General features: G+C 52.0%; 1 protein-coding gene across 2 annotated transcripts in view; it reads left to right on the plus strand.

The window, feature by feature from the left end:
- Positions 1–543: 543 nt before the first annotated feature.
- SIM1 (SIM bHLH transcription factor 1) overlaps positions 544–23,045 on the plus strand; it is a 46,651-nt gene continuing 24,149 nt past the window's right edge. Inside the window, exons 1-10 of one of the 2 annotated variants that reach the window (XM_035323142.1) lie at positions 544–856; positions 1,375–1,608; positions 1,705–2,153; positions 10,451–10,533; positions 11,548–11,637; positions 11,726–11,834; positions 11,958–12,043; positions 13,008–13,207; positions 13,315–13,421; positions 14,295–14,442. In XM_035323142.1, the coding sequence (XP_035179033.1) occupies positions 1,979–2,153; positions 10,451–10,533; positions 11,548–11,637; positions 11,726–11,834; positions 11,958–12,043; positions 13,008–13,207; positions 13,315–13,421; positions 14,295–14,442 (998 nt within the window). In that variant the 5' untranslated portion in view covers positions 544–856; positions 1,375–1,608; positions 1,705–1,978. Of the gene's footprint in view, positions 857–1,374; positions 1,609–1,704; positions 2,154–9,754; positions 10,235–10,450; positions 10,534–11,547; positions 11,638–11,725; positions 11,835–11,957; positions 12,044–13,007; positions 13,208–13,314; positions 13,422–14,294; positions 14,443–23,045 lie in introns of those variants that run through there. The other variant, XM_035323141.1, reaches the window with a different exon arrangement.

The following is a 23,045-nucleotide window of genomic DNA, read 5'->3' on the forward strand; positions in this document are numbered from 1 at the left end:
CTCGGCTCAGCGCATCCCCCGGGCTGAACTCGCACCCCGTGCGTGCTCAAGGGGGCAGGGGACAGGCCCGCTGCTTCTTTCCTCGAGCACGACCGCGGGGCGGGGTGGGCGAGAATCCCCCAAAAGAACAAATCTCAAAAAAATAAACCCGAGATCCCCCCAAATCCAGCTTTTTACCCCCAAAATTAATCTCTAACCCCAAATCCACTTTTATACCCCCCAAAAATCTATATTTTCTCCCCCCCCACGGCCGCCAGGCGCTGTGCGGCCAGGAACACGCAGGGGGCTTAGCGAGGGGCTGGTGCAGGAGCGCGCCCCGCGCGCGTCCCCGCGCCCCCCCTCCGCGCCCTCGCGGGGTCAGAGGGCGGGCGCGGCCGGCTCGGCCCCGCGCACGGGTGAGCGGGGGGGGTGCGGCCGCGGCGCGGTGACGTCACTCCTCCCTCCACCAATGGGCGTCCGGGCGCGGGGCAGCGGCGGCCAATGGGCGGCGAGGCGGGCCCGTGAGTGGCATTAAGGGGCGGGCTCGGCCCGCGGCCGGGGAAGAGCCGAAGTTGCGCGGCGAGGCTTTTGGGCGTAAAGAAGTTGTTAGGCGTTCCTCGGCCGCAAATTAGGGTCCTTCATTAACACCACCCCCACCCAGCCCGCGAGAGGGACAGCCCGAGCGCTGATAAAGGGGACGGGGCGGCGGCCATGCCCGTCCGCCCGCCGGTGTGAGCAGCCCCGAGAGGCGCAAACTCCCCCCCCCCCCCCCCCCCCACCCACGTTCGCCCCCCCCCGCTCTTAATGAGCCAATTAAAGAGTTGGGCTCCTCGCCCCGGGAGAGCTCTCCGCGGGCCGCCGAGCTCGGGGACTCAAGGTAGGTGACAGAGGAGCACGGCCCCGCCACGCCGCAGCCCCCCCGGCCAGGAGCCGCAGGGATGTTGCGGGACCGGGCTTTGGTGCGCTCCCCGCCACGCACGGACGGAGGGAAAGGACAGAGAAAAATAATTATAACAGCCACCCCCAAATAATAATAATAATGGGAATGATTGCTCGGGGCCGGGCAGAGCCTGTCTGCTTTTGGGCAGCGGGCAGAGCCCGGCCGGAGCGTGATTTCGAATAATAATAATAACAACAATAATAAAAGGAATAAAGGGGGGAGAAATACCGTCAGACTGGCAGCGGGAGCCCGTGGTGCCCGGCCAGCCCCGCCCGCAGCCGCTGCCCCCGCCGGCTCTCACCGGGTGTCCCCGCTGCGGCCGCCAGGTGCCCACCTGGGCTGGGTGTGGGAGGAGAGTGCGGGGAAGGGTCCTCGGCAGGCGCGCTAGACGTGAAAACAGACTTTTTTCTTTCTCTCCTTTTCTTTCTTTTCTCTCTCCCCTCTGGTGGGAGAAGGTGCTACACCCGCCGGCGGCTGGCTGTCGGTTGTTCTTTCCGGAGGCTGCGGCGCCGGGTAAGGGCGCGCTCACCCCAGCACCGCCGTGGGCTCCGCAGAGGCTCCCAGGACGGTGCCCAGCGCCCGCAGAGGCAGCCCCCGGCCGCGCATCTCGGCCTCGGACCGGCGGCGGATCACGGGGAGAAACAGGATTATTATGACCCTCTTCCGAGGAGCTATGCTGTCCGCGACGAGTAGGAGAAAAGGCCAGAAATACCTCATTTGGTTGCTGCGTGGTACCGCAGGCTTTTAGCTTTTTTTTTTTTTTTTTTTTTTTTTTTGTCCTGCAGTTGTTTGGAGTCTCTGAGCTGCATTGGATAAATGCCTTTCCCTTCCGATTGACTCTGCTTTTCAGAGAATATTTGTTCTCTTTTTAAGAACACCTCTCTGGTCTTCGATACTTGTTTTCGTTTTACGCGACCGAACGATTTCTCAGAGCGATGGCCGCACTCGCGATCCCTGCCTGATGCTTCGGAGAGATGAATTGCAGCTGAAAGTTTCCCCTCCACCTTTGGATGAATCTCTGGAGCCTAAATTGTAGGAAGGAAGGGGAAAAAAAACACGATGAAAGAGAAGTCCAAAAATGCTGCCCGGACTAGGCGGGAGAAAGAAAACAGTGAATTTTATGAACTGGCTAAATTACTGCCCTTGCCCTCAGCTATCACCTCTCAGCTGGACAAAGCATCCATAATCAGGCTCACCACCAGCTATTTAAAAATGAGGGTGGTTTTTCCAGAAGGTAGGTGGGAATGCCTAATTCGCCTCTATTTCCACTCCGATCCAGGTGTCGCTTGTTTTTAAGTAAACTGCATCGGGTCGTGTGCTCGGAGGCAGGGTGCTCTCCGCTGTCACTTTTCTCTGTCGTGAGTACTTTCGCTTCGGTTCATGTGACAGCTTTGGTCGGGGACCTTACGGGGCTTTTGTCAACACCTCGAGGCACCGAGCTCTGCAGTGTGTGCTACTAAAGCAAACAGGAGTTTCTTTTCCCCGCCTGTGGATGGGCATCCCCCGCGCAGCAGTGCGTGGCAAAAGAGGGGACGATTCACCCCTCTTTATAGCTATACCGTGGGGGGAGTTAATATATGGGTAAATATTTACATAAGTCTATGCAAAGTCCTAAAGCCTTAGCTCAAGTCCCGAGCAAGGTACGCCTTACAGGTATGGCACACGCACTCAGCTGTGCTCGCACGCAACCCAAATAAATAAGCCGAGCGCACCGGCTCGCATCGTGGCCAGTCCGAGGACCTCGGAAACTCGTAGCAGAAGTTTTGTTTTCGGCCGTAACCCCTCCAAGTGAAAGCAGAGGGGCCAAGCTCTGGCCTGCCGCCGCTGGGCACTGGGGCAGCAGCAGCGAACCGAGCCCCAAAAGCCTCGGGAGCCCCAAAAGCTCCAGCCTGTGGGGCAGGGTGGGGGGACAAAGCCGCCCCCTCAGGGCGTCGGGGTGGCTGCTGGGGACAGCAAACGGCGCAGGCAAGCTAGGAGTGGTCTGCACGGAGCTCTCCCCTCTTCTCTGCAGTTTGTGTGAGGTGTAGGGAAAAAGAGTGGGGAAATGCTTCGCGAACCTTGTGTTTGGGTTGGGGTATCGTCTGGCGGAGAGACAAAGCAGTGAGAGGTTTGGTTCGGATTGCTTTGTTTTGTTTCCCTTCTGGTAACAAAATTCGCCAGATGTGTCGTTGAAAAGCGTGGGTACATGAGAAACGCGGAAATACAGGCTCTGCGTTTTCCATCGGGTCTGTGTGTCAGTCGGTCTGTCTGTTGTGTTGTGCAAATCTGGAGTGGGTACACGGCCTGCCTTGGGTTTGATTTGTTTGTTTGGCTGGGGTTTATCGCGATGAAGTCGGTGAACTAGTGGTCTTCGTTGTACTTTTTAAAGGTTAATATTCAATCGGGCCTTGGGGGAGGGGAGGTACCCCCACCGCTACGTGGGAACCCTCAGAGCCAGAGTCCGTAGCAGTCACTTCCAACAGAGCGCATCCAGCAGTAATTTAATTTCTTTAAGCAGTGTTCTGCATCTCCGAGTAATTTAGACCCAGAGAAGGGAATAAATGAAAGCCGTAACACCCGAAAACTTAAAATAAAAATTAAAGCCTTCATCAAAACACGTTGCTATTCTATGTCATCTGCCTCCATGAAGATCATTATGCGAGACAGCCCTCTGCCTAAAAGCAGCCCGAGTTGTCCTTTATACTGTCAACGCATACTTTATAAAAATAAAGCCATTGCAAACTCGGCTGCCCACGCTGTTCCTAAAAGGATTATTAGCACTGATTTGTCAGCTCCTGCAGTCTCAGTGGGCTACCTTTCTGCGTGATTTCGAGCAGGTCTCGTCAATTACTGGCGCCTATGTAGCGGGCTGTTTGATCAGAAGAAGCATATGGTGTTCCTTGTAGGCTGGGAGTAATCACGGGAAGAGGAGAATAGCTGAGCCCCGTCCCTCGGTGGCAGCGCAGGATGCTTCAATGCCCTGGGGAACCGTGTGGCGAAGTGCGCCGGGGCCGGGGCCGCTGCCGGCCGCAGCAGATGCTAATTTGAGCCAAGAGACGGAGGAGGAGGAGGCTCGGCGGGGTGTTTGGGAGGCAGCGAAGCCTCCGGAGCCCGATTAAAGGGAAGCCGCGCGTTAAAGACGACGGCGGCAAGCGGGCACCCAAGGACTCGCTCCGCCGGGGCTCCCCGACCAGCCCCTGTCCGTCCGTGGTGGGACAGGGCCGTGGTGGGACAGGGGCCGGGAGGGGTGGGGTGGTTTCCTAGCACCTTCCTCTAGAAAGGAGGAGAGGTGGAGGCAGCCAGGAAAACCACCCGCCTGCAGCAAAAGCCTTGCTGAAAGAAGGAGGCCGGGGCTGGAAGCGGGGAGGTCTGGGGGGGTGGAGGGGTCTCTGGCTCGGTTTTCCCCGGGGAGAAAAGCTCTCCAAGCTCTAGGACAGACCCCGGAGGCCGGCCGAAGGCCTGGAGGCCGGCAGCAGGAGGCTGGGGAGCGCGGTGTGCCTCCCTTTCCAGACACCCTCCCGGGGGGGGCGGGTGTACCCCAGGTCCAGCAGGACAGACGCCCCTCACCGGGGCGCCCAGGCGGGGCTGGGCACGGGGGAAAGGAGCGGTGCAAAGGCTCCCCCGGCAGACGCCGGGGGCACGGTGGAAAGGGGAGATTTGCGATTTGGCCACCGCCAGCTTTCCGCCCCGCTGTCGGGAACCGGGGCACGACCCCGGGGCCCCGAGCAGCTTTGGTGCGGGGATGCGGAGTTAGGAGGTGTGCGGGGCCGGGGGCTGCGCTCCCCCTTGCCGAGCCGCCAGGTGAAGGAGAAAGGCGTGCAGGGGCTCAGGTAGCTGCGGTGGTTTTGGTGTTAAAACTCGCTAAAAGAAGAGGGAGCCGGCGAGACACGGAGTGGTTCCGGATTATCAGTTAGTATTGGGAAGGCTGGAGGTCTGGAGGACTGCTGAGGACCATAGGGAAGGAAAGAGTTGTTTTGTTTTTTAAAGAGTACTTTCTAATAAATTCAGTCGTGAGTTAACGGTCGCAAAACAAACGAACAAACTAAATTTAACATTAAACAGCTAAGGTAGCTAACGAACTAACATAGCCTCAAAAACTGATGGAAAAGGATGCGGGGGATAAAATAATTTTCTTTCAGATAAGATGCGGTCGCTCTGATTAGCGGGCTAATTCTTTACTGGATCCAAAAGTAAAAACAGGGAAGAAAAAAAAGTGGCGCAATACACATGCTTAGGTTTTTAAATTCAGGAATATTTCCATGGTCCCATTCCCCTCACACGAACAGGCAGGGAAAAGGACCCTCTGCCATTTCTGTCCTATCGGACACAGATCGTTTCCGTGTAGAGAGGCGTTTTGATTTTCCAGACAAAAGCAGGGGTTGCGTTTACATAAACTTTCGCCGACTCATGATGGTTAACATTTCAATATCGAAACCCTCGATCTTGTTTTATTTTAAAGAGGGAAGAGACGAGCAGGAAAAAAAAATCCGTTTCCCACGTGGATAGGTGATTTAATGCTGTTTTTCCTACTGCTAAGGGAAATGATTGAGCATTAGGTTTCAGTGTTTATTTTCTTACAGAAGTTTTTCTCATTTAAGCTGCAGTTTACTCTCCCCGCTGCCTTCCAGTGTTTAATTCAGGTTTTGATGTGAACTTAAAAAGTGAAGTGCAGAACTAAACTCCTACCATGCTACTTGAAAAAAAAGCAGATTTATGACTGGATAAAACCATATTTTCTTTAGAAACATCCTCTCCCTTCTTAGAAACATACGGCCGTTGTAGAATCGGAGGATTTTTTCAGCTTGCATATAAATAGCGGAGTTTGCGAGTGGAAACCTTTTTTTTTTCCCACTTTTTTGTTTTTTATTTGTTTCGGAATAGAGAATACATGAACTTGCGTCTTCCGTAGAGCCGAGCAAATATTTGGCGCTATAAAATTTGCTTTTTCTTTTTCTTTTATTTATTTATTTTTTTTCAGTTTTGGGCACGGCCCCGTTTGTTTGCATTTCAGAGCGCGGTTCCATTACCTTTCGTGTGCCAAAGCGCTGCTCTTTCTTGCTGGAACAAGCGAATCCGCCCCGGCATTATTTTCCACTACCGTTTTCTTAATAGGGCTGTTTGTTTAGTCAACAGGGCTTTTCCTCCCTCTTATTATTATTTTTATAAAGAAAGCGGGATGCTAACTTATCTCCGCTTCAAATGAACACACATGATTTACCGAGATAATAAATCTTCGCAGAACCTTGCTAATGGCATCCGCAGGCACTTGGAAATGAGCAGCGATTTTTTTTTTTTTTTTTTTTTTTTTTTTTTTTTAAACGTCGCTTATTCCGCGGCATCTGAACCCTCCGACGGCGACCCACTCTTTCACGGAAGCCTCATTTGGCCGAGATTTCGAGTTATCATTAACCACCGCCTGCTAAATTAGCTGAGAAATCAGCCCCGCCAGGCGCCGGGCTGGGCGCTAGGCGATGGCACCGCGCCGCGCTGGTAGCGGGCTGGTTAATTAAACGCTTAATCCAATCAGCCTAATTCCCCCGCACCGCAACCCGTTGCCTTTTTGCGCTAGGGGCCCGGGGACTCCTGGCCTCCATCCCCGCTGCCTCCCTTTGGGGTCGGGGCGAGCCCAGTGCCCTGGGGGCGGGGGGAGCCCTGCGGCCGGGCCGCACCGTCGGCCCCGCTCCGGGGCCGCTCTGCGGAGTCCCCCGGGCCTCGGCCCCGGCGGGGAGCCACGGAAAGGGGCTCCGGGGCGAAGGGCAGCGGGGACTCCCCCGAGCCTCTCCCGGGCCCCCCCCGCCGCCGGGGGCTGCTGCTCTCTTCTGGCCGACCCCCCGCCCCAGCCTGACCCCCCTTTTTCTCCCCTCCCCTCGCTATCGGCAGACAAAGGAAGGGGTCGAGGCTGGTCCTGCGCTGCAGATGCTCGGAGAGGGATCGGTAACCCCGGGGCGAGCCGAGGCCACGGAGCCTCCCGGGCCTCCCGCAGCCTCAACTTTTCCTCCGCCTGTGCCTCAGCCAAATCAGCATCAGCAGCGGCGGAGGAGCCTCTCCCCGCTCGCTCGGGACAGAGGGGCGTCTTGCGACAGTCCCGCCGCTGGGTAGGGACGATACCACCCAGTGCCTCCATTGGCTGCCGCTTCTGAGGCTCGGAGCAGCCCAGCGGCGAGGGGAGGACGCTGCCTCCGCAGAGCAGAGCCGCGACCGCGGCCGTGGGAGCCGCCGTGGGTGGCGCTGGGCAGGGGGCGCGCGGCCGTGAGGAGAGTGGTGTCAGCGAGCTGAGCTAGAGCCTGGTTGAAACACCTCGGGGGGGTTGTGTTGCTGTGCTTTTACCCCCCCCCCCCTTTTTTTTTTTTTTTTTTTTTTTTTTTTCCCCTTTCCCTCCTGACGGTGGACACCTCGTGTCCCAAATTGTTTATCTTCTTAGGGGAAAAAAAATAAAAAATATATAAAAACTCCTCGAGTGGAGGAGGCTGTTAGGTAGGAGCCTCTAATCTATATTTTGTCAAGAGTATAAAGCTCGCTCCGAAAGGAAAGCTCGATCCATTTATTTTTGCTGCTTGCAATAACACAGCTGGATGATGCCTTGAGCTTTACACTAGACGGTCGCTCATCACTCATTCGCCAAGAACTGGCCTAAATGGTGCCTGTGGGATTAGGTCAATTTTAGTGGATCTAGTTCGCCTCATTTGGTTACTAATTGGTTTCTTGTTTTATAAATCGAAATCTCATTTTCAGGAAATTACAAAGCCCATGCAGCCAGTCCATTGAGGTAATCCGTGGGTCGGGGGTATTTAAATGGAAATGGTTCCACAATGCATCAGGCATTAAGCAACAGTAAAACTTCGCCTCTGTTTCCAAATGAAATGTGAGCTCGCTGGCTCCTTAGATCCATAATAGATACATCCCTTCTAAGGCTACTTATGTAAATATGATAAACCAGACCTCGGTGGGGGAGGGGATGGAGGGGAAAGCAATTTTTATCTGCTAAGGTTAATGTGGCATATCTTGGAAATCTTCCAAAATAGATTATGTTTTGCTTTGTCTTCGGCCACTTTAGCTGGGAAAATCCTTTGCCTAAAAACGATTTAGTTATCCTTTCCCTTACAAAGCTGCTTGTTCCTATTCCAAACCTATTATTCTGTTGGCTCTCCAAATTACAAGAGAATCTTTAGATCTTGTTTCCAGCGTAATCCTGAAGCAAAAGGGAGAGCTGATTTCCTTGTTTTGTTTTAAATAGACATTCAAAGGATTTGAGGAATTTTCTGCGGTAGGTCAAGTGCGAGATATCACAGTTTGCCCCCTCGGTAAAAGGAAATTGGATGCTAAAGCGAATACAGGGAAAAAATAATAAAAGAGGAATATTAATGGAGAGGTTTTCTCGCGTAATCTTTTAAAAAACAGCATTTAAATGGCATCGGGAGAGCCCGTAGATTTGGGAGAGCTGGGGTTGGCAATGAAGAGCAACAGTCTCCGGCGTGAAAGTGCTGAAACCTCTGGGAAATACAAAGAAGCGTCTCATGCGTTAGGATTTCCAAAAGCCGATTCAGGTAGACGAGCGAAAATGTTTAATTATAAAACATTAACAGCCGCGTCCGAACAGCGTGAGCTTTCCACCCGAAGCATAAAGAAGAGCTCAGTGCTCCGTGAAGAACCGCGTTCCCGAAAGAAGTTAACCTGTAATGTCGATGAGCTGTTCATTAACCCGCAGAGGTCGGGTTATTTTCCCTTTCAGAAGAAGAAGAATTAGAACCGTAAACCTAGATTAATAAGCAACTGAAACCAGAGGCGAGGATTTAGCCCCGGATAGGGAAACCTCGCATCCAGATTTCCCTCCCGGTGGGGGAAATCTTGCAAGGGGCGTCCCGGCTGCCCAGCAGGGAATCCCCACAGCCCTTGGGGGAAAAAAAATGCTCTTGTTATTTATTTATTTATTTATTTATTTTTCCATTTCCCTGGAGCATTTGCCAGCTTCTCTCTGATTTCGGGGCGGGTGGGAAGAGGCGGCCCCGGGTTTCCCGATGCATCCTTGGCCGGCAGAGCCGCTGGGAGGAAGGCACGGCCAGGGGACTTTGGAGGGAAGTTGGGAGGCTCGAGACGAAGCCTCCGCGTCCCCGTTAATTGCCGTGGAGGAGTTAATGGAAAGGATCCAGTTCCCCGCTGGCACTTGGCGCTGGGTACACGCGGACGGGGGCCAGGCCAGAGGGATGCTCCCGGCTTTTGGAGGGTTGGGAAGGCAAGGAGAGGAGGGCTGTCCCTTCGGCAGGAGGTGGCCGAGAAAAGGGAGAGAAGAGGGGAAAGGCGGGCAGGAGAGAGACGCGCGGCTCGGGCAGGGCGGCCGAGGGCTGATGCCCCGGCTCGGAGGCAAATCGGTAGCGCTGCAAAGAGCCAGCGCCGAGGTGAGGCCGCTCGATACCGAGGGCTGCCTGCTGGCGCTGCCTTGCCCGTTTGCGGGGACACAGCTGGGGAAAGGGGGAGCTGGCCCTGCGGGAGAGGACCCCCGGGTCCTCCGCCAGGGTCGGCGCTTCTTCGCCCTTGCTTCAGGGCGCAAGCATGGACAGCTTTAGCCTCCCCGTTTCACAATATTTCAGCGACAACGCCGTTAAAAGGCATTGCCCCTGCGTAGTTTTACTCCGGAGAAGTAATTTCCATGGGGGTTTTAACGCCCAAACCCCCCCACTTCGGGAAAACTCCCGGCGTCTGGAGAAGCAGGCAGGGCCAGGGAGAGGCAGCGCAGGGATGGTGCGGGGCAGAGCGCTCCTTCCGACAAAGGGATGGAGATGGCGGCACTGGGGCTTCCTGGGGGAGAAGGAGGACGGCCCCCTTCGCCGGACGCCCTCTCACCTGGGCCGCCCCGCAGGTGCCACTGGGCGCAGCCATGGAGCCGCGCTCTGCTTGGTGGAAGGCGCGAATGGTGGGCTGGAGTGGGGATCGCTCAAAGGGGAAGCGCTTGACCACGGGGCTCGGGCAAAGCTGGGGGAAGGCGCAGTTCCCAAAATGAGCGCCCCCCGCCCTCAGCCCCCACGGATGGCACCCGTGGTCTCAGCCTAGCCCGGCCCGGCCGCCGCCACCAAGCCGCTCATCCCCGGCTCTGTGGCGCCCCGTTAACCACCGCATCCTTCTTTCGGCATCAAAGGCTTCCCCCAGCACACCCCCTGCTTACGTTTTAAATGGCTCTCGGGGCTGCCCGGGACCCCTTCGGTGTTGGGAGAGGAAAAGCGCTCACCCTGCGGCTCAGGGAGCCGGCTGCCAGTAGCGAAAGGCTGCCCCGAATGAGCCGTTTTGTCTGGCACGCTGCTTCGCTTGGGTCTTACGAACGACCTCACCGTTAACTCAAAATAAGTATTTTACTCTCGTGGGAGCTGCGTCTTGAGAAACATCCACGAAAGTGACTTTTCTGTGCAAGACAATTATGCCTACGTTTTTTTTTAAAGATTGTATGCATGTATGTTTTAAAGCCAAATCAAGTAAAAAATAAAGAAAAGTTCCTCTCCAGCAGGCCAACAGGAGCCAGTTTTGCATCTCCTCACGTTACTTTTTTGTGTCTCAAATAACCAGGACTCGGGGAAGCCTGGGGCCATTCCAGCCGAACCAGCCCACTGGATAATGTTGGACGGGAGCTGGGATCCCATCTTTTGCAGGTACTGGTCTGGAAACGGCAGCCATGTGGTATTAATGATTAAAGAAATCATTCCCTCTTCTGAGCTTTTAATTGGCACCTTGACTAATTTTTAACTGTTCACGTGCTTCATAAAAAAAAGGGTGCCTCTAAAGATACGAACAGCCGGGACTGAATGTGGTGAACACGGTTGTTCTGGGGACGTGGTTTGGTCCCTCTGGATCATTTGGCCCAGCTCTGTCCTGCACAGGGTCCACAGCGAGGGGTTAACAGCGCACATTTTTTTACCCCAAATTAACAGTAACGTGAAAGACCCGGCAATGTGGTGCCGGGGTTTGAGGGTGGTGTGGAGGCAGGGGCAGGTTGGAGGAGGCTGGGCTGGGAAGGGAGCTCAGCACAGAAATGAGCACAAGCGCACTTCAGGTAGGACACTTTTGGAAACTCGCTGCTGTCTGAGGGATGCAGGAGTGTTAGCAGTTAGCGTAACCGCGCATTTTTGGTGGGATCGTTTGGTCTTTGACGCGTCCTTAATAGATCGGGTCTGTTCTGCTCCCGGCTCACCCAGAAGCCCCGTTTATGTCTGCCGAAACGTGCCTGACAAATCCTCGTCTCGTACAGAACTTATTAGCGCCGGGGAGGGTTTTAGATGCTCCTTACTCGTTTAAAGTCTCCTTAAGAAATAGTCAAGGGCTAAAATCCCTCGTACCATTTGAAATGGGGTGTCAGCGTTCAGGATTTGTCGGGTGGACATATTCGCCACCGGATAGGTAGGAGCCCCGCTTAGATGCCAGGGGAGCTGTACCACAGGACTTTGGAGGGATTCCTGTCCGGGGCTTGTCCGTCTCCTTCCAACTTCTTCGAATAATCACAGCCTGAACAGGAACGCGCGTTTTCTAGAATAAACCCGGTGGACAGATACTTCAGGTGTCTTTCCCTCTGTCTTCATCCATCCCTCCCTCCACCGGATCTGGCGGATCTGTCTACCTGTTGATCCGCACACAACTCTGCTCCTCTCCCTCCCGACCCTTTCCTGCAGACGCTGGACGGTTTCATATTCGTCGTGGCTCCGGATGGCAAGATCATGTACATCTCGGAGACCGCCTCGGTGCACCTGGGCTTATCGCAGGTAGGCTGGGGGGGGCTGACACTGGAGGAGCGTGCGGGGGGGTGAGCGGTGCCGGCCATGAACCCTTCCTCCTCCTCCTCTCTCACAGGTAGAGCTGACCGGCAACAGCATTTACGAGTACATCCACCCGGCCGACCACGACGAGATGACCGCCGTGCTGACGGCTCACCAGCCCTACCACTCTCACTTCGTGCAGGGTAAAGTGCCCCCACCCCACCGCACGCATCCCCAAGCACCCCTTGTCCCTTGTGGCTGCGGACAGGGCCGTGCATCCTTCCCTCCCTGCGCAGCTCACCGCACCTCTGCCTTCCCCCTCCCAGAGTACGAGATCGAAAGGTCCTTTTTCCTGAGGATGAAGTGCGTCCTGGCCAAGAGGAACGCGGGCCTGACCTGCGGGGGCTACAAGGTGGGTGCCCGGGGAGCCACAGCCCGGCCGAGCCCCCTGCTCGCGGGGGCTGCCCCAACCCAGCACTCTGCATGGGGTCCACACCTAGGATGTCCCTCCGAGCGCCAGGTTAATGAGCTCCAAGCACAAAATCAAGCGATCGAGTTCCCCCTGTTGATTTATTTATTTATTTATTAATAAATGATCCTCGCACTACCGCCGAGGTTCCCGAGCTGTCTGTGAAGGCTGTGAGGTGACACGACGCAAAACTCGTGACTTTATTTATTTCTTTATTGGGTGTCGCTCGTCAGCGCCAGGGTCAGCTCTCCAAGCCGCGGGCTTTGCTCGGGTGTTTCCCACGGCTCTGCCGTGGACAGCCCTCGGGGGACAGCCCTCGCTCTCCCTGCTTCTCCCTGCTTCTGCCCCATCTGTGCAGAGACAGAGCCGTAGGTACCCGAACGGTCAGGAGATGTTGGGCCACGGTGTCCTGTAGAACATCTGCGAATATTACTCCAGGGAGAAACACTCTAGTAACAGAAGATTAAGGTTGGAAATACGCAGCAGTAATGTGCAAGGATGTATTTAGGAGACACACCTAAATCTACGTCCAAAGATGCGTTCTGGGTCGTGCCTGCTCTATCTATGCCTAAGACATATCTTAGGCATGTGACACATGCACACATGTAAGCCCTTTCTCTCACACGCATACACTTCATTACAAAGTTGTAACTGGCTTGGCACTTCCGCTTTTTTCTTTTTAGAAGAATAATAAAAGCGTAGTTAGGAGGTGGTCCAAAAACCACTTAAGTCAGTGGAAAAAAAAAAAAAATAATAGAAAAATCTCATTGACTCGAAGGGGCCTTAGATCAGTGCTGAACTTTCGGATGAAAAATCCCCGGGAAGCCCGAGGAGAAGGGCAGGAGCCCCCATGCAGGGCTGGTTTGCTCCGAGCCCCCCCCGCCTCAGCGGCCGCGTGTCCCCGCAGGTCATTCACTGCAGCGGGTACCTGAAGATCCGCCAGTACAGCCTGGACATGTCCCCCTTCGACGGCTGCTACCAAAACGTTGGCTTGGTCGCCGTGGGCCACTCGCTGCCGCCCAGCGCCGTGACGGAAATCAAGCTTCACAGCAATATGTTCATGTTCCGAGCCAGCCTAGATATGAAGCTCATCTTCTTAGATTCCAGGTAGAGCTGAGGCTACTTCACGGCTATTCCCCCAGCCCCTCCTTCTTCTCCCCCGGGCCTCTCCTGTCCTCTCTTCCACTGACGTTTGCTGCTTGTGTCTCCTCCAGGGTAGCCGAGCTAACAGGCTACGAGCCCCAGGACTTGATAGAGAAGACCCTTTACCACCACGTCCACGGCTGTGATACCTTTCACCTGCGATGCGCACATCACTTGTGTAAGGAGATGCTGTCGTTAAGACCCTGCCCCTCACCCCCCGCCTTCTCCCTCTGCAAAAGGGCTTTGTTTGTGTTAGGATTTACCTCCAGGTTGAAACGTGAAAAGACAGCTCGCTGCAGGGGAGAATAAGCAAAATCTGCAGCAGGTTTTAATGAAACAAGTGGCTAGAGACTGAGCGCAGGGCTGGAGGCAGGAGAGAGACGGAGGGGACCGGCGATGAACTGGGAAGGAGAATTTCCCCTCCTCAGCACCCAGTTGTAGAACAAGAACTCCCCTGCACAAACCTCAGGCGTTCAATTCACTTCAAATTCCGGTTAGGAAAAAAACCAACAACGTTTTTCTTGCTCCAAAAAAGCCCTGCCAGTGAAATTCAAATACTTTTGTTCCACTTCCATCAAGTCTCCCAAATCTTATCTGTGTATCTAATTTTGACTGCTGTAGTAAGCCCGATTCGGAGAGCTGTTCTTTATTCTATTTTGATATCATGATGACATTAATACATGGATAGATGAATAAAAAGGATATTAATTTCCGGTAAGTTGCCTTACCGGGAATGTAAAGAGAAGAGATAAAACCAAAAGCCAGATTTATAGAATTAAACCTCCACGGCTGTACTTCGGGGAGGGGGCTCACCCCTCCGCTGCCTTCGCGCTACTCCGCCTATCTCCCCGCACAGCCTTGGAGATGGGGAGCCCCTAACACGAAGGGAGCAGTTTCAGGGTCGAGGGTGCCCGGGGGTCTCCACCACCCTTCCCCAGGGGTGTTGCCCACCCACACCGCCTCCCCTAACGCCACACCGCTTCCCCTTCCCCAGCCCCTCTCCTCGCCCGGCGGGCCCCCCTCTGAGGCACTCCCCGCTTTGTCTCCGCAGTGCTGGTGAAGGGGCAGGTGACCACCAAATACTACCGCTTCCTGGCCAAGCACGGCGGCTGGGTGTGGGTGCAGAGCTACGCCACTATCGTGCACAACAGCCGCTCGTCGCGGCCCCACTGCATCGTCAGCGTCAACTATGTCCTCACGTAAGTGCGCTCCGCGGGGCGCGCGGGGGCCGGCGGCGGGCACCTGCCTCTCTCCTCCGCCCTCCGAGCTCCCCCTTACCCCATAAAGCCCCCAGAAGCCGAGCCCCCCCCGGCCGGAGCAGGCTGGCCAGGTCTGCTAGGAAACACATTGAACGCTTTCATCTAGATGAAGGGTTTCCCGTCTGCCCCTTCCTTTCTCTTTCGGGAGGGGAAAAGATTTAGAGGTTTGTCACCCGCATATTTTGGTGCCCCCTCTCCCCCCTTTTTTTTAAAGTTTAAATGCACCCAGCATTAAATAAAATTTAATGCAGCGTAAAAAGAAAAAAAAAAAAGGTTTCCACGTACGGAGTTATTTATACTCAACAAACAGGACATCTGTTTTTCTTTTCAAAAATCTGGGGTTTGAAGTTCTTAATTTCATCCAGAGTCTCTATCAAAGCTCCGAGATTTCTTTTTTGTTCTTGGAGAGAGATCCTTACAGCGAACCACAAAGAAAGTTGGTGACCAGAAGGGTCAGTTAAACTTTTTTTTTTTTTTTTTAAAGAAAAAGAAAAGAAAAAAAATAAATCTGAGAGAATGCTGAGATGCCGTTTATCTCAACGTATCCCCTTGTATTTTGGGGTTGCTGGGTTGGGCTCTGGCTGTGCCGCTTAAAGTGAAACTTCCAGGCCCGGTGAGGAAGGGAAACAATTTGGGAGCCTTTATGCTTGCGATTGACACCTCTCCTCTGGGTGCTGGCGGCAGCATCGATGATGCATCGCCGCTGCAGCCCCCCTGAGGGGGCAGGACCTGTCGGGTCGCCCCTTCTCCCTAAATCGGGGCCGTGGCAGCAGGACGGTCCCACCTGGGGCGGGCTGAGTGCCTGCGCAGGTGCCGATGGGGTCAGTGGCAGAGCTGCGGGCGAGCAGCCCTCAGGGAAGCGACCCCGCACGGAGGCGGTGGCCCCGGTCTCCCGTTCAGGGGCTTCTGGTTTGCCAGCTCTCCGGTGTAGGGAGTAAGCTCTGGTTCCCCTTTCGAGTAAATCCCTTTTATTGACTTTAAGAAGGGATGCGGGGCGTGGTGGAGCAACACCCTGGCATCCTCCCAGCAAGGATGCGGGTCAGCAGAGGCACGGGCACCTCTCCTCCAGCTGCTCCAAACGCTTGCATGCCCGTGTCCCCTGTGCCAGCCCCTCTGGTTTTCTCAGTTAGGGCCGAGCATTTGCTTTAGGTGAGCAGGGAGCTGCGGGGAGAGAAGCCGGCACGTCGTAACGCTGGGGAGCCAGGAACCCAAAGGTTCCTAACATGCCAGGGCCGTTTTGCGCCACCTGTTTTTCTACGAGCACCTGAGATTAGCGGTCACTTCCATCCCCTTTTATGCCGAGAGGGGGAACATAAATCACAGCCCTCTGCCTCAGATGACCCGAATGGCAATGAAACATCCCAGCGGATCTGCTTGATGGGATCCAGCCCCACCTGCCCCCCCGCTTGCGGGGGTGACCGGCAGGGCACCAGCTCTCTGCTCCCACTGGCCCCACTTACCCCAGAATTTGGGAACCCTTTTCCACCGGTGGGACGGCTCCCACCGGGGTGGCTGCCGAGCGGCTCGCGTTTGTGGGGCGCGTTGCGAGTGGCTGAGCCCTGCGCCCCCGTGGAAACAGCGCGGATCCTCCTCCCCAAGCCGAATTGCTGTGTTTTCGCTGTTGGCAGCGTCTTTGTGTTTTCCTGCGTGTACACGGGCCTTTAAGCCAAGGCTGTATTTAGCCCTGCGTCCAACCAGCCTGCGTAGGAGGACTGTCTTTGCCCTCCCAAGGCTTCCCTCGGAGGGCGAGGCGATGCCGCGGCGCGACTTCGTTGCGCGGCCGCGGGAGGCTCCGTATGTGCTCCTCGGGCGCGGGGGCCAAAAGGCGGCCGGTGAGAGTGGAGAGGTCCTCACCGGGTCACCGGCTGCTGCAACCGGGCTGCAGGGACACCTCGGCGGCGTCGAAACAGCGTTTCGGTCGTGCAGCTCCTCGAGGTCGCATCTAGCCCGGCCGTGCCTCCAGCTAGGGCTCTGCAGATGTGGGTGCGTCCCGCTTGCTCCTGGGGATGCACCTGGCTTCCCCACTGCTTTTGTGCTGTTATTTTTAGCCGAGGCAAGAGGAAAATAAGGGAGAAGAACAGGCCCTGCCGTGCCCAGGGGGTGCTGGCAGCGTGGAGGTGAGAGCTCTGAAATGGCTGACCCGGGGTGGGGAGAGCAGGTGGGCAGGGGATGTTGAAAGCAAACCTAGGCTCGGGTTAATTGGCTTAATGAGCTTTTCGGAGGCAATCAGATGAGGCAGGTAGGTGGTGAAAATACAGGGGAAAAGGAGAGGTTATGGTGGGTGAGCTGGTGTTTCCATCAGATGTGAGCTAGGCTCCCCTCCAGGAAGGCCTAGCAGCGGTCCTGTAGCAAAGTTTGCACGCGTTTAATGCGCATTATTCCGATATAAATCCTCCGGCCCTGGCATTCCTGGGGGTCGCCGTTGGCTTGTTCCAGTGGGCCAGGGCCAGCCGTGCACAGGGCACGCGGGGCGGGGAGCAGCTCCCGGCCGGCTGCGGCTTGCAGCGGGGAACGGGCTGGCCCCTTGCAGGAAAAAAATAAAATACAAATGTGCGTGTGAAAAGGGGAGGCGACCCTCTGAATACCGTCCCTCGGGTTTGGAAGCCGAGAAAGCAAGGGAAGTGTGAGATAGTGTTCGGAAAACACTCCAAGAAGAGCGGAGTTTGGGATTGCAGGGTGGAGCCTGAAAGGTGGGGTGCCTCCCGCCGGAGGTTCCTTCGAAAACAGGCAATGTCGGTATTTTTTTCAGCGAACTTGACTGAAAATAACAAAAGGGGTCATTAGCTTTGGCCGATACCGCGCAGGTTGTTGAGAGCGCTGAGGAGGTGGCTCCCTGGTCCCCTCCTTCCTGCAGGCAATGCCACACGAGCGGTTCGGCTTCTCCCGGCAGAAGGAGCTTTTCCCACTGCCGGGAGGAGCCGGGAAATGCTTTGGAAAGGAGCGGATGCTGGGTGGCACAAGAGTCTGCCTGGTCTGCGGGACCCGTGTGAGCGCAGGCTGAGCGACAGTGCCTTGCTTTGGAGCTGCCCGGCTCCCCTGGGCAATATATATGCGGAAACCAGAAGGGATGAGAAAGGTTTGTGCAGAAGGAATTGCCGACCCCCACTAAAAGAAGGGCCATATCCATCTTCCATAAATCCCAAGAAAGTGAATTCTAGTATTGAGAACAAATGTTTTTTTATAAGTATATATACCGAACTGAATAAGTACGGTGGCAAGGGCATTTGAGCAACAAGAGGAAAGGTTACTTTTAGTGTATTCAGAGTGTGTCAAAAATTAATATAAATGACCTTTAAGGATTTCAGCTTTAAAACACACATATTTGCTCTTCTTTGTATTCCGCTTGGCATGCGCGAGTACAGACACAGAATATTTGTTTCTTTTCCTATTTGTTCTGTACACACACTAGCCATATTATTGATTATTAGCTGTGCATGTTTATCACATAAAGGGACTCAAGGATGAGTCAATTAATAGAGAATGCAACTGCTGAAGTTAAGTTTATATTTAGATGGCAAACAACCTTCCTTTAAACAAATGGGTAAAGCAAAGTGCAAATCCTTTGACTTTTCGAGCAAGAACAAATATTATAATAATTTGTCCCCAGAGAAAGCTAAGGAAGCTTTTCTATACACATTTCCTTGTTCTTTAGCATTTAAGAGAATAACAATAGCAGTAACATATAGGGACAACATGGATTAGGTATTTAATTGTGACTAATCTCTGCTCTGATGATACAAGTATATACAACTTCCAGTTGTCCTATTCACATTGCTTTGTCTGTCTGGCTGATTAGAAGCACAAATTGAAGCATGCAATGTGTTTGAAAGATTATTTCACAAATAAATGCCATATTGGCAAATGCTTTACTTAATGATGTGGTAAATGCAATTTAGAATAAATTAACTGTTAATTATATCTGCACACTTCATCTTTAAATTATTACTATTTATAGCTTTGCATACTACCAGATTTAAAATACTTGTGTCAGCAGTAACATTCTGTATGATGGGTCAGACTGAAAATGCTCTTTGCTGGCATATTAAGCAGGTGTTTGGGGAAGTTTTTTTTCAGGTGGAAGCAAAGCTCTTTGTTTATTTTTGGACAATTACAAAGAAAGATTTCTATAGCTTTTCATAAACGTAGTCGTTTTTTCCTGTCTCTGGGATATCAGATCCCACCTTTCTTTTCCTAGTCAATAGAAACATCCATACATCGTATTTCCGTACATACATTCCCACCTTTCTTAAGCATTTCTCTCAGATCAACCTATTTGGACATGCTGCAGACTCCATCTCCTCTGTCAAAGGCAGATACATGGCTTGTATTTCTCAAGTGGGTGATGGAGTGTGTAGGATAGCAAATGGACGGGAGAGTTATTACTTCCAGAAGTAATTCTGCACATCCTTACTCATATCATTAGATGAACTACTTGTACAAGTAAGCATAGCCATCTAACTTTAATACTTGAGATAAGGCACACTGACTTTAACTGTGTATCTCATTTTTTTTTCCTTAAGTCATTGTAAACAGCAGAAACAAATCTGACCTCTGGCTTTTCCCTTATATTTCTCTTTATTAATGGGAATTTTACCACTTCCTTAACAGTGCATAAAACTGGGTCCCACCTCATTTGTTCAATGTACAATTTACTTTTCCTTAGACTGGAAAGACCTCCATCATTCATGTGATTTGATTAGCAAAGTGAGTATATAACAGAATTGTTTTAATCAGTCAAAATGCTGGAGAAGCACAGGCCTCAAAAAACAAACAAACAAACAAAAACATAAAAGGATTCCTCTTGAACTATTCTATGCAGAATTCTGTTTGTTCACCATTAGTTTTTATTACAGGCTTGTCTCCCTGGAACACTGTTTATATATTTCTTGCAAATAGGAGACAGGCTTTTCCAGGTGTCCGCAATACGCTTCTGCAGTTCTTCTTTGTTCATGTAGGGGCTTTCTTAGCTACCATTTGTTTAATTCACTCCAAATTTCCATGCTTGTATTTAAACCAGGTGACTGTAATGGCCAAGGCACTAAAACTGTAGGTCAGAGTCTACAGTCACTGCTCATAGGAAGAGAGTTTTATTTGCTAGTGTAAGAATTAAAGGACTGTGGCTCAGATCCACAGAAAAATAAAAGAAAAAAAAAGGAAAAAAAAATCACAACACAGTTATTAGTTTAAATGCACGCATACTGATAGTCTCAGGCGACATGAAATTCAAGATTGCAAATAAGTGTCTGTATTCCAAGAAAGAAATGGGACTTCAAATGCTTTCCACTTCATCCTTCTCCCATTCAGTGTGCTGGCTGCTACAGGCCCTTGGAAACCCGTTCCTTCCAAACACTGAGTTATGGATCTTGTAAAATGATTGTCTGGGGGCGAGACACGTTCAACAGCAGATTTAGCGGCAATGGCTGAAGCAATTACTATCTCCAGCTGTCTGCCTTAACTCCACTGATGAAAGTTACAGGGCCCACTGCAGGGACTCTTACTCCTAAAATGCCACAGTTTATGGCTCAAGGTAAACTGCCACAGATTTCACTTTGCATGGAAGCACCAGGCTATATGCTGGAGCACAGCTGTTCCTGCTAGAGAGGTTGTTCGCACTTTATCCTTACTCTACCCCTCTGCACTTTGAATGGCACAAATGAGGCTTGAGAATGCCACTACAGCAGCTGGGTGCTCACATCCCTTTGGGGATCAGCCCCAGTGGTTCTCCTCCATGGCAGAGAAGGGGAGAGCACAGACCAAGGCAAGCAAGGCTATTGCAAGGGTGTCTGCTGGTTTTGCCATGTGACTTTTACATTTTATCTATGAAGGGTATCAGGGGCTAGGCAGAAGAGGCAGGCCAAACAGCTGAGCTGCTACCAAAGCATTTCCTTTCATATTATCACAGGACATGGACATGTTTTATTGATGGGACTTGGTAGGTCAAGTTGACTCAGTGATGTTGAAGGTCTTTTTCAACCTAGATGACTCTATGATACTATCATCCTCTTGGTGCTTAGTGCACAACTGCATGCCTAACTGGCTCCTGCTCTCTTAAAAGTAGCAGTGTGTTCCTTCAGCAGGTTTATAGTTTTACTAGTTCTGCTTCTGTTAGCATGTTTGCTCTGTATTGCACGCACCACAGTATTACTGTTTCCCATGTTGCTTCACTGAGATGCAACAGGTGTGATAAGTGACTAAGCTGCTTCTGAAGTAAGCTTTTTGGTCTACTTTAGGGTGTTCTTGCTAGTTCTTATTCATACATGCACAAACGTGGCATTTAGACATGGCCTAAATTAAGTGTTAACAAATAAATCTCCTTTGTCCATTCAACAGTGGCAAGTATCTGTTTAAAATCTAATTCTCCTTCCCTCACCTCTCTTTTTTACTTTACAGTGTGGGCCAGGCTCCAGCACACATGTTCGTACTCAGTAGGTTACTTCAGAGGCAGCCCCCCTTGCTTTGATGACACTATTTATGGAGGCAGGCATTGCTCTGTGCGAACAAGGGTACAGAGTCTGACCCTTCTGAAGGTTTGTGACGGCTGCAGTCTGGAGTCAATCCCATGATCTTAAACACACTTACACGATTTATTCCTCTTGTTGTCTTTTGCTATCATCCACTTAGTGCAATTAAATCACAGAGGTCCTGATCTACTAAAGAACCCGAGCACATGCCTGGCTCTAAAAGTGCTTAGACATAACTTTCAGTGCATGATTATATCCTAGTGAATTCAGTTTTGAAATTAAAAAAACCCTTAGGCACACACTTAGAAATAAGAATATTCCAAGGGTTTGCCAAATGGAGATGGCTGGAAGGCCGTGTTTGTTACTGTGTTGAATTGGGGCCTAATAAAGAACAGCCGGAGTTTTTCAGCTACAAACCACTGTGTATAAATCTCAGGGGCAGCAATGCTGGAAATAACAGCTATTATCTGCTGAAGTTTCAGTGCAACTATGGAAACTCAAATGCCTGTTTAACTCAAGTTTGGCTATATCCCCTAGCATTGTGCTGCTACTTTGACATCACCTAGAGAGAAGATTTTTAAAACCATCCCATATTCAACCTTCTTACAACTATGCCTGTGGTGAGGAAGTGGATCTGCAGAGCCTGCCCTGAAGGCAGCCTGGTCACAAGTATCCTGTGGCTCTCAGTTGTCCCTGTACTATGTTGGCAGCTGGTAGCCCAGGCTGTTGCTACAGAAAACTCCAACTTAGGACACGGTTAACTGAAATCCACCCAAAAGAATTGCACGTTGTTTTTCTCTTGATGTTTCCAAAGACTGTTTTGTACACAGAACAAAATAATCTGTAATATCTGTTTCACGAGGCATAGCCCACTAGAGTGTCTGTTCATATAAAGGCTGATTTGGGGATAAATAGCCTGATAGCCTTCTCCTATTTGCAGCCAAAGTGCTGAACAGTGTTGCCCAAAATGGTTCTGTTGATCCTGAACTGTGAGTAGGAAAGTGAAAATGTCATCTTCTGAAGGATAACCAGGTTCCTTGTTGCTTTCTAGTCTGTGAAAAACAGCAATGGGAGTGGATGTGTAGCATCAGCCCAAAGTAAACTGCACATCTGTGTGACTGTAGCTGTGTCATTTAACATGCCTATATGCAATTAGGGCTTCCATGATGATATTTAGTGAGTTCAAGACAGCAGTCAGAGAGAAGGTGCACAGCACCATTTGCATGTTTGAATTCCAGCAGTCTCAGTGCTGTGCCCACTGCCCTGGGCAGCCTGTCCCAGTGCCCAGCCACCCTCTGGGTGCAGAACCTTTCCCTAACCCCCAGCCTGACCCTCCCCTGTCCCAGCTCCATGCCGTTCCCTCGGGTCCTGTTGCTGTCCCCAGAGAGCAGAGCTCAGCGCCTGCCCCTCCACTCCCCGCTCCCCTCGTGAGGGAGCTGAAGGCTGCCATGAGGCCTCCCCTCAGCCTGCTCTGCCCTGGGCTGGACAAACCAAGGGACCTCAGCCGCTCCTCCTACATCTTCCCCTCCAGACTCTTCAGCATCTTTGTAGCCCTCCTTTGGACACTAACAGTGACTTAACAAGTGTAATAGCACATAGCAAATTTAAAAGCATATAATTCATACTTTGAGGAGACTGAATCAGTAATTAGAAGGAAAATAAATAAAACGGAGTATTGTGAGTTACCTTATAGCCACATGATATAGGCTTTTCTGGCTGTTTGTCTCCTGTTTTACTAACATAAACACCTGTTATGATATGTTATGCCTACCAAAGCTGGTTCACCAAGACTGAGTGTAATATGAACAGAGCCCTAAACCCAAGTGAGCAAATAATGTGAAGGGGCTTTGGTTGCAGGAGAGGTATGGCTGTGCATGAGAATGAGATGATGGGAAGTGTAATGATGAGATGAGAAAACAGGTAAATTAATATGTAAAAAAAAAAGAAAAAGAGAGAAATATATTTATAAATTAAAAAGCAACATAAAGCCATTCTCCCAAATGCTAAAAAACATTTGCCAGTCCTCACCCTTCTTCCTTCCCTTCCCTTCCCTTCCCTTCCCTTCCCTTCCCTTCCCTTCCC

The sequence above is a fragment of the Oxyura jamaicensis genome, chromosome 3 (assembly GCF_011077185.1).
Source record: "Oxyura jamaicensis isolate SHBP4307 breed ruddy duck chromosome 3, BPBGC_Ojam_1.0, whole genome shotgun sequence".
NCBI classification, from domain to species: Eukaryota; Metazoa; Chordata; class Aves; order Anseriformes; family Anatidae; genus Oxyura; species Oxyura jamaicensis.